The following is a 16336-nucleotide window of genomic DNA, read 5'->3' as shown; positions in this document are numbered from 1 at the left end:
CGTGGACCGTTTGTCAGATATTTAAAGGTCTTAACGATATCAGAATTCGATGATCTAGGGCTCGTTGGATTAGTCTTGACGAGTCCTCAATTCAACTATAAGCATGTCATGTTTTGAAATCGTTTGACAATCCAAATTGTAGTTTGAACCTTCCAATAGTGCTTCGAGTCTTCGATTCAAACTCATTTGGGCTCAGATCGAGTTGAATTTGGTGTCATTGGGTTCGTATTTCCGAGACACTCAGTTTGACTATAAGTTTAATGAAATCAGAGTTCAGATGATCCTGAATTTAATTTTTTAAGTTTCCCACTTGATTTTGCCTCTAGATTCGTGCCCGATCAAGATAATGTTTTGATGATATATCCACATTAAAATATTATACTTTAAATTACAAATGAGCCAAAAATTAATAATTCAATAAAGACAAATTTATATGCGTAATATCAATAAATTTATATATTCATGTAATTAAATAAAAATAGTATATATATATATATATATATATATATATATATATATATAATTTATTTTATTGTGATTTGTAGGTAGAATCGATCAGACTGTTTTTTTTTTGGAAAATTTTGGGGCATAACCCCATCGATCAGACTGTTGGGTCTGCAAGAACAGTGTTCCCACCAACGCACGCATCTTACAGAAGATCCAAGGAATTTGAACCATCTTGACTTTTTTTTTTGTTGCACTACTGTTTCATAAGATTTCATTCTTTCGAGCTGCTGGTGGCAGGTTCCTACAGATCTACGAGCTATTAAAACCCTTACTGTAGAGCCTACAACTGCAACTGCCATAGCCGCAGCCAAAATGACGGCCAGTGGGTACCAGTATTTTAATGGCAGATAGCTCTCTTTTTTCTCTCTCCACAGAGAGCTTCCTGGCATTAAAGCAAGTTCCAGGTGCATCACAATCTTCTTATATTCCTAAAGAGACGGAGGACCATTTACTCGCTCCGAAAAATTATTCTGTGGGAAAGTCCAATCCAGTTTGGATATCTAAGGGAATCTCCAATCCAATGTCTCATTTTTTTCAATCTAAAATATAATTAAATTAAAAAATGAGGTGATTCATCTCCAATTAAACTTCATTTTACACCTAATTAACCATCTTTCTCCTTTGCACGTTTCTTCAGCAAATCCCGTGGAGACGGAAAAATAGTGAAGATGAACAGTACAATGTCAATATTTGTGTCACACTGTTCACCCGCAACCAAATACAGGAAGTTTTGTCGTTCAGCTGGAGCTCACGAGCGACGCCATTCATGCGTTTGGAGTTTGGTTGGAGAAGGCCTAAGCCCGTAGCTCGGTACCGCTCGATACCGTGGTACCACGGCTCGGTACTGCTTGGTACCACGGTTCGGTATCACTTACGTGACTCATTCTGATTGATATCCACAAGGGCGGAACCCTTTAGTACCCCCCTCCCCCCTCTCCTAAAAAATTAAAATATTATGATCTTTAGATGATAGCCCCCTACCAGAATTATACACATTGTGTAGAGGGATTATTACAACAAAATTTAGGCATTTGCCCCCATAAAAGTTTTAAATTACTATGGTCTTTAAGTAATTGCCCCCAACATAATTAAATACATTGTGTAGAGGTGTTATTATTAGAGAATGGTGAACTAAATACAAAGAGAAATAGCAAAGAGAATCCAAAAATATCCTTACAACCAAAATTTATTCTAGTTGCCTCCGGAAACCCTCGCAGGGTGTGTTGCCACCTTGAATCCGAACATATTGTGTAGAGGTGTTACCTAATTTTGGTTTAAAAATAATTGTCATTATACAAGATGTTGATGATGTTTTTAAAATATATTATATATTCAAGTACAAATAATCATTAGTTACTAAAATGATATATATATGAAAAAAAAATCTCCATACTTATACTTATAAAGTTACCCCTGAAAATTAAGGTTGATTCCGCCCCTAGATATCCATATGTAGAGCTGCATTACAACCTTCCACTATACGAAACACGAATTTTGAGGCTACTAGATAGCATCCAAGCAGTTTTAATATTTTTTTGTAAATGAGAACACGAAGTCATCCTCAGCAATCTAATTAGAATGGAGTGAAGAAAATAGGATACTGGTGATGAAGTGAGATTAGAGTGAAAAGTCAGGGAGGATGGCGCTGCCACCGTCTTCTTGATCGAGCATGCGGACGACATCAGCCACACCAGAAGACAACTCAGTTGAGAAGGGGCCGACCGGCAGATCGAACTTTCGCCGCCTCGATCCCGATTCCCGGTATGGCTGTGGATCCACCACCGCAAGCATGGCTTCCAGCTCGCGGGTCATTGACCTCTTAGCTGAGCGCACCATAAGATCTTGACCCTGTAAAGTGATGATTGCGAAGAGCAACGAATCAAACAATCATTTCATTCCTTAGGGCATAGTAATCATGGAAAACATGAATAAATATAAATGAATATGTTAATTCATAAACTATGAGAATTGACGACCATAAAATCATTGGTATTTTGAATAAGAGGAAATAAAATAGTTGCAGAGTTCAACACAACTTCCACATCATTTATATGTTGTATGCCACCCGCCGTTGTTTAGTTTGGTTGGTGCGCGAGAAAGGTTGGGAACCCCCCAACCCGTGCTCAATTCCCTCGAGTGACAGTGCCTCTTAAGTATGGCACAATCAAGTGTGGGGCAGGAGGTTTCTGGGGTGGGTGCCTCTTCTAGGTCAGCCGAGGATTAATCACGCCGCCTAACGCCCTTTCATGGGTGGCAGCGGATGGATACACGTTCCAAAAAAAAATTGTATGTTAGAAAATTATGAGATAATGGCCTATCATTTTTTTTCATATTTATATTTTTTTCCTTAAATAAAAATGAAAATATTGTCTGCTTGGACTAGCTTTCTCCCTATTTTACTTTTAAGAAATCATACTTTTATTTGGCTACTATTTTATTGTCATTTTCTCATATCTTCTCAAAAATCTCCTCAAAAAATTTATGTGGCGGAAAATTACTTTTGTATAATAATAGTTATTTTTTCTACAGTAATTTTACATTAACTTTATAAAACTTGAAAAGCTGTGGGGAAGTGATTTAGTGATAGAGTGAGAAACTCTGCTAGGGTTTCTCTTCGCGCGTTTTTCCTTTCCCTCCCGCCGCCGGAGGAGGACTCCTTCAGGATGTCCTCCTCATCCGCTTTTCCCCCTTTAACCAACTCCTTCGCTTCCTTGGCTTCCCTCTCCAAGGACCTCCTTCACTGGAAACAGCTTCTCTCTTCACAAACCCCTGTCTCTCATGACTTCTCCAGCTCGTTAGCACACCACCCTACAAAAAATTTCACTGCCCACTTCACCAAAACCCAGTTTGATGCTGGTGCTCCTGAATGGAACTTGTCCTTAGTCGGCTACTCCATCGGTAGAAGGCCTTTTTATGAGGCGCTTCTAGCGGTGATCAAGCGTACCTGGAAGCTGAAAGGTGAGCTCTCCCTTCTTACCCTCGACGACGGTTTTTTCCTGCTGAAGTTCTCTTCCCCGGAGGACTACGACATGGCGTGGTCTGGAGGACCGTGATTTTTCTTTGGGAAGCCATTTACTCTCCAGAAGTGGTCGCCGGACTTCATACCTAAGCGTGAAGAGTTCGCCTCAATACCCCTCTGGATCAAGATTAAAAACCTTCCGCTCTCTTGCTGGACGCCGGAAGGAATTTCTAAAATCGCTAGTTGTGTCGGTGTGCCATTAGCGGTGGATGCACTTACTACGGCAAAAACAAGGTTGACTTTTGCTCGTGTCTGTGTCCAGGTTTCTTGCTCCTCTCCTTTACCTGATGAAATTTTTATTTCGGTTGATGGAAAGGCCTCGCCTCATACTGTTCTTTACGATTGGAAGCCTTCGCCTTGCTCCTTTTGCAGCTCCATTTATCATGCCCCCCAACAATGCCCAAAAAATCCCAACCCCATGCCTTCTACTACTCTGCCTCCCCAGGCCAGAGGTCGGAGCTCGAGCCGTAAACCACGATTAAGTCAACCTCCACAAGCTGTCAACTTTTCAAAACCCCCCAATCCTTCTACTGCCTCTACGGTAGCTCCAACATTAAGTCAACCTCCACTAAATCAACCTCCACTTTTAACGGGCCCTTTACCACCTCAAACCAATCCTCAAACAACCCCCATTCCGAACCTCAATTCACCTCCAACTGATGTTAATCCAGCTGATATTCCCTCATCCTCTAAGACCTCTTCGCCTCTGGCCGCTTTCAAACAAACTAGTCTTCCTATTAACAATAAATTTGATCTTCTGTCTAATCAACAGGACCCACCCGTCATCTCCACCTCTACTACCACTAATCCTCCTACTGCTTCACCTCCTAAGTCCTCTCCTATTGACCAATCCTCCTCTAAGCACCAAAACATTTCCTCCTTACCATCATCTGCTCAACTTTTCCAACTTCAGCAATGACTCTGCCAATGAAATTCACAGCCCAAAAAACACTAAAAGCAAGCAAACCAAAAAGGCTACCAACTCCAAACATAAACATAAATGACCCTTCCTCGTATGGCTTCCTGGAACATTAGAGGGTTCAATGATGCCTCTAAAGTTTTGTCGTGCAAGTCTTTGGTGAATAAATTTAAGCTTGATATGTTGTTTATCCTGGAAGCTAAAATTTCTGCGACTGCGGCGCTAGATGACTGGTTTTCTAATGCCCACAAAGTTTTCCCGGTTGAGGACTCTTTCAACAATTTCTCTTCTCTTCACCTGGACGAATCTGGGTGAAGTGGAATGCTCAGAAGGTGCACTTTAAACCTTTAAATACTTCTAGTCAAGTTATACATGGTGTTGTTCAAGCCGAAAATTTGGATATCTGTTGCATTTCGGTTATTTATGCCTCTAATTTCATTGCTGAGAGGCAAGTGCTTTGGGATACGGTGGCTCATCTGGTTAGTAATGAAACTTTGCCATGTGCTATTTTGGGTGATTTTAACTGCTGTATTTCCCCTTCGGATAAAGTTGGGGGAATTCCTTTATCTCATAGTAAAATGGGTGAACTCAATAACTTTGTCTTCAATGCAAGTGTCTCGGAATTACCCTCTGTTGGTCATTTCTTTACTTGGTATAACCATAGGCTGGATAACCCGATACATATTAAGCTTGACAGAACCTTCATCACTGAGGCCTGGTTGTCCTGTTTTGCCAACTCCTACTACATTGTAAGCGATACAGATATTTCAGACCACTGCCCTATTATTCTTAATCTGGAACATCCCTCTAGCAACAAACACCGATTTTTGTTTAAAAACTACTGGAGTTCCTTACCTGCTTTCTGGAAGTCTGTTTTGGAGATTTTCTCCTCTCCCCCAACTGGTAGTCCCATTTGTGATCACTACCATAAGCTTAGAGAGCTCAAATGTCAACTTAAACAAAGTAATTGGACTTATTCAAACTTTATTAGAGATAAAATGGAGTCTCTTGCTCAGGCTCAAACGGATACTCTCTCCTGCCTTCAAAATGACCCTCTGAACAATGCTTTAAATGCTAGACTTTTGTCTATTAATATGGATCTGTCTGATTATAAAGCTAGATGGGTTGACTGGGTTACTCAGAGATGTAATACCAGATGGCTTAAAGATGGGGAGGATGACCTGAAATTTTTGTATTCTAATATCAATAGCAAGCACAACTACAACCAGATTAGAGGGATCTTGGTGAATGGTGTGTTGTTGGACACCAAAGATGAAATATCTGATGCTTTTATAAATCATTTCCATCAGGTTTTTAATAGTGCTCCCCCTTTGGGGAATGATTGCATTCCTTCTGGAAATACTATTCCCCCTGAGCTTGTTAATGGTCTTATTGCTCCTTTTACTGTGGATGAGATTAAACAGGTTATTTTCTCCTCCCCGACTTGAGCTGCTCCAGGTCCGGATGGCTTCACGTTTGAATTCTATAAATCTACTTGGAATGCTATTGGAAACCAGATTTGCAAAGCGGTTCTCTCCTTCTTTTCTAACTCCTTCCTCCCCAGACAAGCCAAGAACACTGCAATTGCTCTTATTCCCAAACACTCTCATGCTACTTCTGTTAATGATTTCAGGCCCATCTCTTTGTGCAATTCCTTCTACAAAATTATTGCAAAATTGTTGGCCAACCGGATGAAAACTGTTATGCCTCATATTATTCATTCTGCACAAGTTGGATTTATTCAACACAGAATTATTACTGATAATATTATTCTGTCCTCAAAAATTTTGAGCAAATTCAAATCTACCTCTAGAGACAAATACTTTTGTGCTAATTTCGACATTCACAAAGCCTTTGATACTATATCCAGGGATTTCATTCTACAATGGCTTCTTGTTACAGGTTTCCCCACTGTTTTCATTTCCTGGATTAAATCATGTATCTCTGACATTCATTTCTCTGTTGCCATTAACGGGTCTCTTGAAGGTTTTTTTAGTTCGTCATCTGGCTTAAGACAGGGCTGTCCCCTCTCTCCTTACTTGTTCACGGTGGCTATGGATGCTCTCTCTAGCATCTTTGAGGAAGCTTTTAATTCTCAGAGCTTTCAAGGCTTTAAGATGGGCAATTTTGCTATTCACCATCTATTATATGTTGATGATTTATTGGTCTTCTCCAAAGCTAATTTACAGGAGGCTTCTTGTCTTATGGATATTCTGAAGCGGTTTGCTTTCTCTTCTGGTTTGGTTGTCAACCCTGCCAAAAGCACAATTTTTTTCTCCAAAAACTGCCAACTGAGTGAGAACATCTGTGATATTCTTAACATCCAACAAACCTCTAGGCCCATTAAATATCTGGGCCTTCCCATCCACCACAAAAGCTTTCCTTTGCTGATTTCCATCCTCTCATGTTAAAATCTCTAATGCCTTGGAAGGGTGGAAAGCAAAAACCCTCTCCTTTGAGGGTAGGATCCAATTTTTAAGATACACCATCTACAATACGATTGCCTACTGGATTAGAGGCTCTATCTTACCCAAGAAATGTTTCAAAACTCTGGATAAAATTTGTTCACGTTTCCTTTACTCCCGTGACATTGCTGCAAAAAAACTACGACTGATTGCCAGGAAAGACACCTGCATTCCTAAAATCAATGGTGGTATTGGATTGCCTTCTCTTGACTCTTTATCTTTCACTTTCGGCTGCTCTATCATCTGGCGGTTCTTAAATGGTAGCAGCCTACTTTTTTGCTGTTGGTGTAATCTGTACACCTCTCTTTGGTTTCCTCATAATAAAGGCAGCTCCCAAATCTGGAACAAACTTTCTGCTATTGCCTTACAAATCAAAAACTGCCTGAAGTTTAAGATACTCCCTAATTGTCACCATTCCCTCCTTTGGGACCCCTGGTGCCAAGGTAAATCTATCATGGAGTTGGCTGTTTCTAATTCTAATGAGAACTGGTTGGAGAACCTTAACAGGAAGATTGTGTCTACTATTCTGATGAATGGTAGCTGGAATTTGCCTAGTTGCTGGCCCACTGAATTAACGAATATTATATACTCTGTTCCCATTTGTAATGCTGGTTATAGTTGCCTTTGGGCAAATTCTGAGAAAGTTACTAATAAAATTTTTAGGAAGGAATTTTATATGCATTATCCGGTGTTGAATTGGCATCATTTTGTTTGGCATAAGCATTCGACTATCAGGTTTTCGGCTTTTGGTTGGCTGGCTGTTAAGAATGGGCTTAAAACAACAGACATTTTGATTATGCGGGGTATTAAAGTTAATCCACTATGTACCTTTTGCTTGGTGAGTAGAGAATCACATTCCCATCTCTTCTTTGAGTGTGATTTCTCTTTTAAGATTCTCTGTACACTGATCACTCAAGCCGACTCATTACTTCTCCGTCCGAACATCTTTCAAGTTTTTGATTTGGTTGACAACCTCTCGGACTCTTCTGATATGCTGAACTTCTATTGCCTTTTAGTAAATACTGCTATTTACTACATTTGGCGGGCTCGTAATGACAGAATTTTTGGCAACATCATTGAATGTCATACTACTGTGATTGGAAAGATAAAATATGCAGTTCATGCTAAATTGGGGAGATGGAAAAATGGCAGCAACCTATTGTATCTTTTGGGGTAATTGGTGTTCTCTTGCTATTCATAGCAATTGGTTCTTGGCTGTTATTTTTGTATTAACTGTTGGGGGCTGCTTCAAATGCTGGTTTCTCTGCTGGCTGCACTTACTGGATGCCCACTGGATTGCTCTGGATGATAGGTTTTTTTGGTTATTTCAGACAATTTTGTAGGACGATGATGACCGCTGCAGCACTAACCCCTTGGAGGGTCTTTATGGCAACCAAGGGTTTATTTCTGTCCAATTCGATGACCGTGTCCCTCGTCTTTTGTTGCAGCATATACCTGAGTCCTGATCAAATTTTGTATACCACATTTTTGTTGGTTTCATTGGTTAGTTTTATTGGTGGTATATGTTTCTTTTTTACATTTGTTGTTTCTTTTGGGCTTCTTCCCATTTTCTGGGATATGCTTTTATTACATGTAATTTTTCCTTAGTTAATAGAAGGGCTTTCGCTCCAAATTTCCCCAAAAAAAAAAAACTTTATAAAACTTTGTAACCGTTACAAACAAATCCTAAGTCTCTAATCATCCAACCAAAATTGTCTCAAAAAAATATAGTACAATTGCTTAAAGGAAAAAACAGCTAATATCTGTACATCACAATTAAAAAAAAAAAAAAATAATAAAATATATCGCCATATTCATTTCCTACAACACTTAGAGAAAAATGCGAATACAAGAGTGAGTTTAAGGTCAATTGCTTGTGTTATTGTCATTAATTAGATGTAAGAGTCAGTACTTCATGCTGAATTATAGCTATTTATTGGTTAATTAGACAGTATTAGAAGAGAGAGAGAGAGAGAGAGAGATTACCTCTATGGCATCAACAGTGACTAGAAGTATGATAATTTTCTCAGAGAAGCGTTGCCGTTCTTCTGCATCTTTTAATATCCGATGACGATAAGAAAAATTTGAGAACAAGGCTCTAATCTCCTTCAGCTTGGACTTAGCCACTGCCAGATCCCTAAGAGAATGAAGAGCTTGCGAGCGTCTTGACATATGATCTCTGAATGTCTTCTGAATTGCCATTGCTGCATCTTGTGGTGATAGTTCTTTTTTCTTACCCTTACTTCCGTGTACAGTTCTCTTGGCTAAAGCCTTAATATCAAAAAGAATTTAAGCTCATAGAGAATCAAAACAAACTAATCAATCCAGTAAATTAAACTTTGCCAGTTACTTAACAGATATTAAAGGACCTGATTTCAACCTTTTTGTTTCGAGTAATTCAATCTCAATGCAAACGCATATTTAAACTAACACTCGATCCTATATTGTAACGGGAGACAAGCTCCTAATCATATAGAACCAAGAAATTTGATCATCACATTTAAAAAAAAAAAAAAAAGCTATGGTGTGACGTCAGACAACTAATATTATACTATCCATTCCCACGCTATGCTATACTGTTAGGAAACACTTGTAGAAATTCAGAAATTCACTTGCTGAAATTTAGTTCAAGCAATTTTAAAACAGAAATTGCAAAGATGTTGTAGGAAAAAAAAATAGAATTTGAGCTTTTGATTGAAAAATGCAGAAAAACATCAAGATACAATGGATCTTCTATTGGAGAGGAAGATTCGTCTCCCAAATCTCTAGACGTCAATAGAGCCCGCTCAAGAATACAAGAGCCCTAATTTCAGCAAAAATCAAAGATAAAAACTAACCCTATCCTCCCTCAAGCGTTCTTAATACAATAATTAGATTAAAACCCAAACTACTCTTGCTATTTGAATTAAGGTGGACCCCAAATCCTGCCTTAATCTAGCTTGTGGACCCCACATAAGGTGGGGAACGGCGGAACCCTCCTGTTCCACCTGTCATAGACCTGGACCGGTCCTGGTTGGGCAGGCTAGACCGGTCCAGGATCCGGTCTAACAATACTCCTCTCCCAAGAGACACCTTGTCCTTAAGGTGGAAGGAGGGAAATGGATGCTTCACCCTCTCATATGGCTCCCATGTGTCATCATAGTGAGGTAAGTTCTTCTACTTAATTAGTATTTTCTTGGGCCTTCCCTCTTCCTGTTGTACCCTTTGAAGCTCTAGTGGTTCCAAAACCACCTCTAGATCATTTATCAGTGATCTTGGTAATTTTGAATAAGTTGCATGAACCCCCACCACTGTCCTCAACTATGATACGTGGAATACGCGGTGTATGGAAGCAGTCGAGGGTAACTTCAAGCGTTGGCCACTACTCTAATTCTCTCCAACACCTTATAAGGGCAAAAGTATCTCGAGGCAAGCTTTTCATTCCTTCTGCTGGCTATTGTTTGTTATATGTAGGGTCGCAGCTTTAGGAATACCCTATCCCCAAAAAACAAATTTGATATCCTTCCTGTGCCCATCCACCTGCTTCTTTATAATTTATTGAGCCATCAGCAAGTGTCTTTTTAGCTCGTCCAACTTCCTATCCTTTTCCTCCAAATACTGCTTTATTGAAGATACAGGTGTGCAGACCTGCCCCACATGTACCAAATGTGGCGGGTCTCTCTCACACATCACCTTAAAATGGATCATTTTGGAGGTCGAATTGTAGGAAGTGCTATACCAGTATTCTGTCCATGCCAACTACTTAACCCATGCCCTAGGTGTTTATAAAGAAAAACACTACAACTGTCTCCAAGCTCCTATTCACTACCTCTATCTACCTGTTAGTCTGAGGGTGATAAGCGATGCTCCTCTTCAGTACTGACCACTATAATCTGAACAACTCCCTCCAAAAATACTGAGAAACACCTTATCACTATTAGATATTATAAACTCTGGTATCCCATATAGCCTGACCACCGCCTTATAAAAGCGGTAGCTATTGTCACTGCCGTGTAAGGGTGTTATAGGGGAATGAAGTGATCATATTTGATCAATATGTCAACTACCATCAGAATCATCATAAACCCTTTTGATCGTGGAAGCCCATCAATAAAGTTCATGATGACCTCCTCTCACACCCTGTTAGGTAGAGCTTGGGTTGAAGTAACCCCTCCTAAGTTAGGGGTGTCAAAATTGGGTTATGGGTCGCGTTCTGGTCGAACCCGACATTGACCCATTACTATTTAACATGACCCGAACACGACCCATTTTTGCAGAGGGATGGGGTCAAAAATTTCAACCCGAACTAGATCCATCGAGTTTTTGGGTTGATCAGACCTGACATGAAACAATGGTTACCTTCACGCGAATGGGATGTGAATGTCGTCAAACATCGTTGACCCGACATGAAGGAACGTCATCGAAGGTCGAAAGGGGGAGGAGGAAGGTGGAAGCGCGATTAGGGCTTGCGAGCGGAAGCGGAACAGCTTAATCGAACCGAGTCCAAATCTGGTTTTTGGGTTGACCCAAACCTCACCCGAGATTAAAAACAGGTAAAAAATAGGGACCCGAACCCGACCCGTTCTTAAATAGGGTTGATCCTAACCTGAAAAATTTGGGTCAGATTTTCATATCGTGTCAATTGTTGACATCCCTACCACAAGCCATGGCTATAGTTGTTCCTCTGGCACACCTCACCTCTAATCACCATTTCTTCCACATCCTTGTGCATCCCCCTCAAATACAGCTCTGCTGCCGGTCTTATGTATGTCTTTTTTTACACCTGAGTAACTTCCAACAGCGCTCCCGTGGAATTCATGCAGTAGCTATGAGATATGAATTGAGGTCCTGGACATTACAAACCTCCCTTAGTATAGCAATTTCTCCCCTTCCAAAGAGTAGCCCGAGCGACTAGTCTCATCCTTCAGAAGATCTGCTCGGATTTTTCCCAACTCCTCATCCTGCATACTCCCCTCTTTGATGGCCCCCATTTCAACATCAATGGTATCGACATAGCCAACTCCTGGAGTTCTCACATACATCTGGACAAGGCATCCACCATTTTTCTCTCTAATATGGACCTATATTGAATCCCAAAATCATAGTCTAATAGCTTTGATAATCATCTCTAATCCTCCTCCGTCACCATCCTCTGCTCCAAAAGGAACTTCAAGCTCCTTTGGTCCATCCTAACAATGAAATGCCATCCCAACAAGTATGGTCGCCACTTCTAAATGGCTAATACAATAGCCATCATTCTCTCTCATAGACTGACTTCAACCAAACTTTGGCTGTCAACACTGGCTGAAATAGGCTATGGGTCTATGATTCAGCATCAACACGGCCCCCAACCCATATCCTGTTGCATCCATATCTACCACAAAGATCTGACTAAAATTTGGTAGAGACAAAATTGGTAATGTATTCATGGCCTTTTCTAGTCTCTCAAAGGCTTGTAGCTGCCTCTCCCCACAAGAAATTGTCTTTCTTTAGTTGCTTTGTCAATGGCCAAGATATGGTGTTATAACCTCTCACAAATCACCGGTAGTACCCTGTCAACCCTAGGAACCTCCTCAGCTTTCTCAGATTCCTAAGTAGAAACAATTTCTACATTGCCTCAATCTTGGCCTAGTCGGCAGCCACCCCCTCTTGAGAGACCACGTGCCCCAAGTATTCCACAATGGTATGTGCAAAGTAACATTTCTTCAGGTTGGCCCTTGGCTGATGCTCCCATAATACTTCCAAGATCACCCTTGCATGCTTCAAGTGCTCTCCTATCAATTTACTATACAATAATATGTCATTAAAGAAGACAAGTATGAACTTCTTGAGATATGGTTTGAACACCATGTTCATGAGCGACTGGAATGTAACAGAGGCATTTGAGAGCCCGGATGCCATCACTAAGAACACATAATGCCCATCGTGTGTCCTGAAAGTAGTCTTCCAAAAGTCCTCCTCTCCCATCCTGATCTGATGGTATCCTAACTTCAGATCCACCTTGGTGAACACCACTGCACCACATAGCTCATTCAGCAGCTCAGCAATCATTAGAATGGGGAACTTGTCTGGACAGTTTCCTTGTTCAAGGCCCTGTAGTCCACATAAAATCGCCAGCTCTTATGCTATTTTTTTACCAATAAGATTGGACTAAAAAAAGAGCTCACACTTAGCCTAATGATAAGGTCGTACACTAATAGGTACACCTCCTCCCTCAGGATAATGACGTGCTCCTGCTCCCTGGGTAGAGGTAAGCCTTGAGGTGGCTGAAAAACCTCACTGAAATGTTGTATGAGTGGCTGTACTGAAAGAAGAATGTCTCCCCCCTCTAGTTTAATCCCTTTTAAGATCTGCAGTTTCATTAGAAATCCCCCTTCTCCTGTATGGTCAAGATTATGATTTTGAGATATACTATGTCTCTGGATAACCTTGCATCTCCCTCGATCACCATTCTTCTTCCCTCCACCACCAACTCCATCATTAGCGCTCTCCAATTGACCTTGGTATCTCCCAAGGTCTACAACCACTTCATCCCTAGGATGACATCAGTGCTCCTCAACTTAAATGAGAGAAAATCCTCCCTCACCTAAACCCCCCATATAGTCTGCACAACTCCCCTACACACTCCTCTACCCATCTTCATCTTCCCAGTGCCCATCATCATCCCGTAGCCCCCAATGTCCACCAATTTCACCCCCAAATGGTTAACGAACCAGATTAGAGATAAAATTGTGGGTCACCCCACTATCGATCAACACCACCACTTCTTTGTCAACTATTTCTTTTTTTACTTTCATGGTGTAATTCACAGTGAATCCCACCACTAAATTTAAGGAGAGTTCAGCTATGTCCAGATGCAACTCTTCCTCTTCTTCCACCACTGCCCCATTTATATCTCCTTCTTCGGCTTCCTCTTCATCATAGACAGTGAGAACCTGAATAGTTCAATCCTTACAAGTATGCCCTGATGTGTACCTCTCATCATATATGAAGTACAATCCCTTTGTCTGCTTCTCTTAAAGCACATTCTCAGTGAGTTTCTTGAAATTTTTCCCCAAATCCCCCTCCTACAAGCTTCTCCTTTAGGGCCTCCCGAAAGTTTCTTGGTGTTGGTCCTTTAGGAGCTAGGAATATGGTGGTCATCCTGTACGGCCCTCCTAAACTGTAGCCTCTGGACCCCCTTTCCAGGTGCTTCTAATCCTCTACTAACTATGCTAGCTCCATAGCCTCTCCCAAGTCCCGAGGCCTCTTCACCCTAACCATTGCTCAGATCTATGGTTTGAGTCCCTTCATGAATTTACCCTTTAACATCGTCTATGAATGACGGTCCAAATGGCTAGCAGGGTACTCGAGCCTCTCCCAATACTCTTCCACTGAACCCTCCTATGTTAGGGTGAAAAATTGCTTGTAGAAGTCTCATCTCCTGCTGGTTTGAAAATGTTCCAACAAGCAATTCTTTAACTCCCTCCAGCTCCGTATGGGTCATTGCATGTCTCTTCACTTGTACCAAGCTAAGGTTTTCCCCTCCAAACATAGGGTTATTTTTTTCAACCTCTCATCCTCCGTCAAACCGTTGACGACGAAATACCTCTCCATCTTGTACATCCACCCATGTGTAGCATCTCCCCCAAAGATAGGCATTTTCAACATCCTTATTCTCGGATCGCCTCTGCTCCCCAAGTGTCACGAACTTCCCTTCTTCCCTAAAATCCAAATCCTTCTTCAAAATTCCCCTCCTTTCAAAATCAGCACCCTGACATTCATAATCCACCCCTTTCCTCATAAAATCAACACCCCTTCGCTTGTACCCGATACTCATCTCCTCTCTAGAAATAGGCTCTAGTGGAGGCATCCCGTTTTCTCCCTCCAAAATCTCCACCTTGATTCTCCCCTCCCCTAAACAGAATAGGGTCTCCTCCTCTTCCTTTACCATCGATGGCTTCCTTTATTTTAGATGTTGTTGTATAGGTTTAGCTTCAAGCAATTTCTTCAACATGTCTTCCAATACGACAAACTTTCCATCCATGTTTTCATGAACGAATGCAGTTGGTTATGAAAATCTAAAATTTTTTACTCAAAATTTAATTTTAGTAGGGGACGATAAAAAATTATAAGAAAAATAATTAAAAACCACTTAATATAAAAAAGTGAGACATAATCTATAAATATTTTTAACAACGAGCCAACTTGTGAGTAGACGAGTCGAGTCAGGATTGGCGTAAGTTCGAGTTGTTAGCTCATTGAGTTCAGCTCATGAGTCTTTTATTGAGTCGTCTTGACTCACTTACACCTCTAATTCAAACAGTCATGCATCTTAAGAATAGGAAAAAAATAAATGCATATTAGACGATTCTTATATATTTATTTATAACATCAAAATTTTGATATTTATTTATATAACATTCAAATATTTAAATCACATAGAAACCCCACTAACCCTTCTTTTAAATAATTTTTGTTTTCAGCATATAATTTGATGTAATTAAGATATTAAAGTATTATATAAATAAAGCTTAAAATTTAGATATGTAGATATGTAAATGGTTGAGGCAGATGCTAGCCATATTCATTAAAAAAAATATCGAAAACAATTCATCAGATTAGAAGATTACTGACCTGTCTTTTAGAAACAATTTGCTGATCGGCTCCATCATCGATCTCCACGGGGCGTGCCACAGCCTTTTTTACTTTCTTTTCTTTCTTAGCCCTCTCCCAAACATCTTGCGCTGACGCCGAAGCAGCATCGAACGTATACTTTACCTTTCCACGGGACTCTATCGTTCTTCTCGCGCTATTCGTAAAAGCTCCCTTCGTCTCCGCTGTGCACTTGTATTTTTGATCGAATCCTTCCCGCTTATTTCCCTTGATCTCAGCAGTCCATTTCCATTTGCTCTCTTGGGGGCCAATGTCCCGATCAAACCCAAGCTCGAGCATGGCAAGCCGATCGCCGAGGCCCCGGACGCAAAGCTCTGCCTCAGCTCGGTTATGAAAGATAAGATCCGAGGCTGCATCAAAGAAGTCCACATTTGGCAGTAACAAGCGAAAAGGATGATATTGATGATGATGATAATGAGGGTGAAGGCAATATGAACGGCCGCGATCGACAGGAATGAAGCTAGGGTGTAAAATATCGAATTCGAAATCAAGATAGTCTTCCGCTGGTTCCAAGCAGGAGAATCTCGGACTAGTAAAGCCGGCCTTTCGGCACAGGTAGTGGAAGTAATGATCAAGAAGCTCAAATGAATTGAACGCACTCATTTCTGGATATTGGGTCATGGGTCGAGACGATGCCTTCCACTGTGGAAAGAAAGCCTAGGGTTTTTTATTGCAGAGCGGAACAGAGATTGGAAAAGGTGTACCGAGTAGAGGCAGAGCGGGAAGAACGGAAGGAGGCCGGTAAGAGAAGAAGAATTTTCTTTTATCTTTGTAATAAAAAACATTGAAAGC

General features: G+C 40.8%; 1 protein-coding gene across 1 annotated transcript; it reads right to left on the bottom strand.

Annotated features, from left to right (window-relative positions):
* Positions 1-1903: 1903 nt before the first annotated feature.
* On the bottom strand, positions 1904-16261 carry LOC110093762 (BAG family molecular chaperone regulator 7). Its single transcript, XM_020818741.2, has 3 exons — positions 15506-16261; positions 8897-9181; positions 1904-2355 (listed from the first exon to the last, which is right to left on the bottom strand). The coding sequence occupies exons 1-3, from the start codon at positions 16163-16165 to the stop codon at positions 2125-2127; spliced, it is 1176 nt and encodes a 391-aa protein (XP_020674400.1). The 5' UTR covers positions 16166-16261; the 3' UTR covers positions 1904-2124.
* Between the last annotated feature and the right edge of the window lie 75 nt (positions 16262-16336).

The sequence above is a fragment of the Dendrobium catenatum genome, unplaced genomic scaffold (assembly GCF_001605985.2).
Source record: "Dendrobium catenatum unplaced genomic scaffold, ASM160598v2 fragScaff_scaffold_1056, whole genome shotgun sequence".
NCBI lineage: Eukaryota > Viridiplantae > Streptophyta > Magnoliopsida > Asparagales > Orchidaceae > Dendrobium > Dendrobium catenatum.
This window is presented reverse-complemented; position numbering and strand designations above follow the sequence as displayed.

What these genes read in the sequence shown, in the direction of transcription:
- LOC110093762 (XM_020818741.2), bottom strand. Translation starts at nt 16,165, where the DNA reads ATGACCCAATATCCAGAAATGAGTGCGTTCAATTCATTTGAGCTTCTT. An exon ending in AAATTGTTTCTAAAAGACAG is followed by an intron (nt 9,182 to 15,505) that starts GTCAGTAATCTT and finishes TTTGATATTAAG; the next exon opens with GCTTTAGCCAAGAGAACTGT. An exon ending in TCACTGTTGATGCCATAGAG is followed by an intron (nt 2,356 to 8,896) that starts GTAATCTCTCTC and finishes ATCACTTTACAG; the next exon opens with GGTCAAGATCTTATGGTGCG.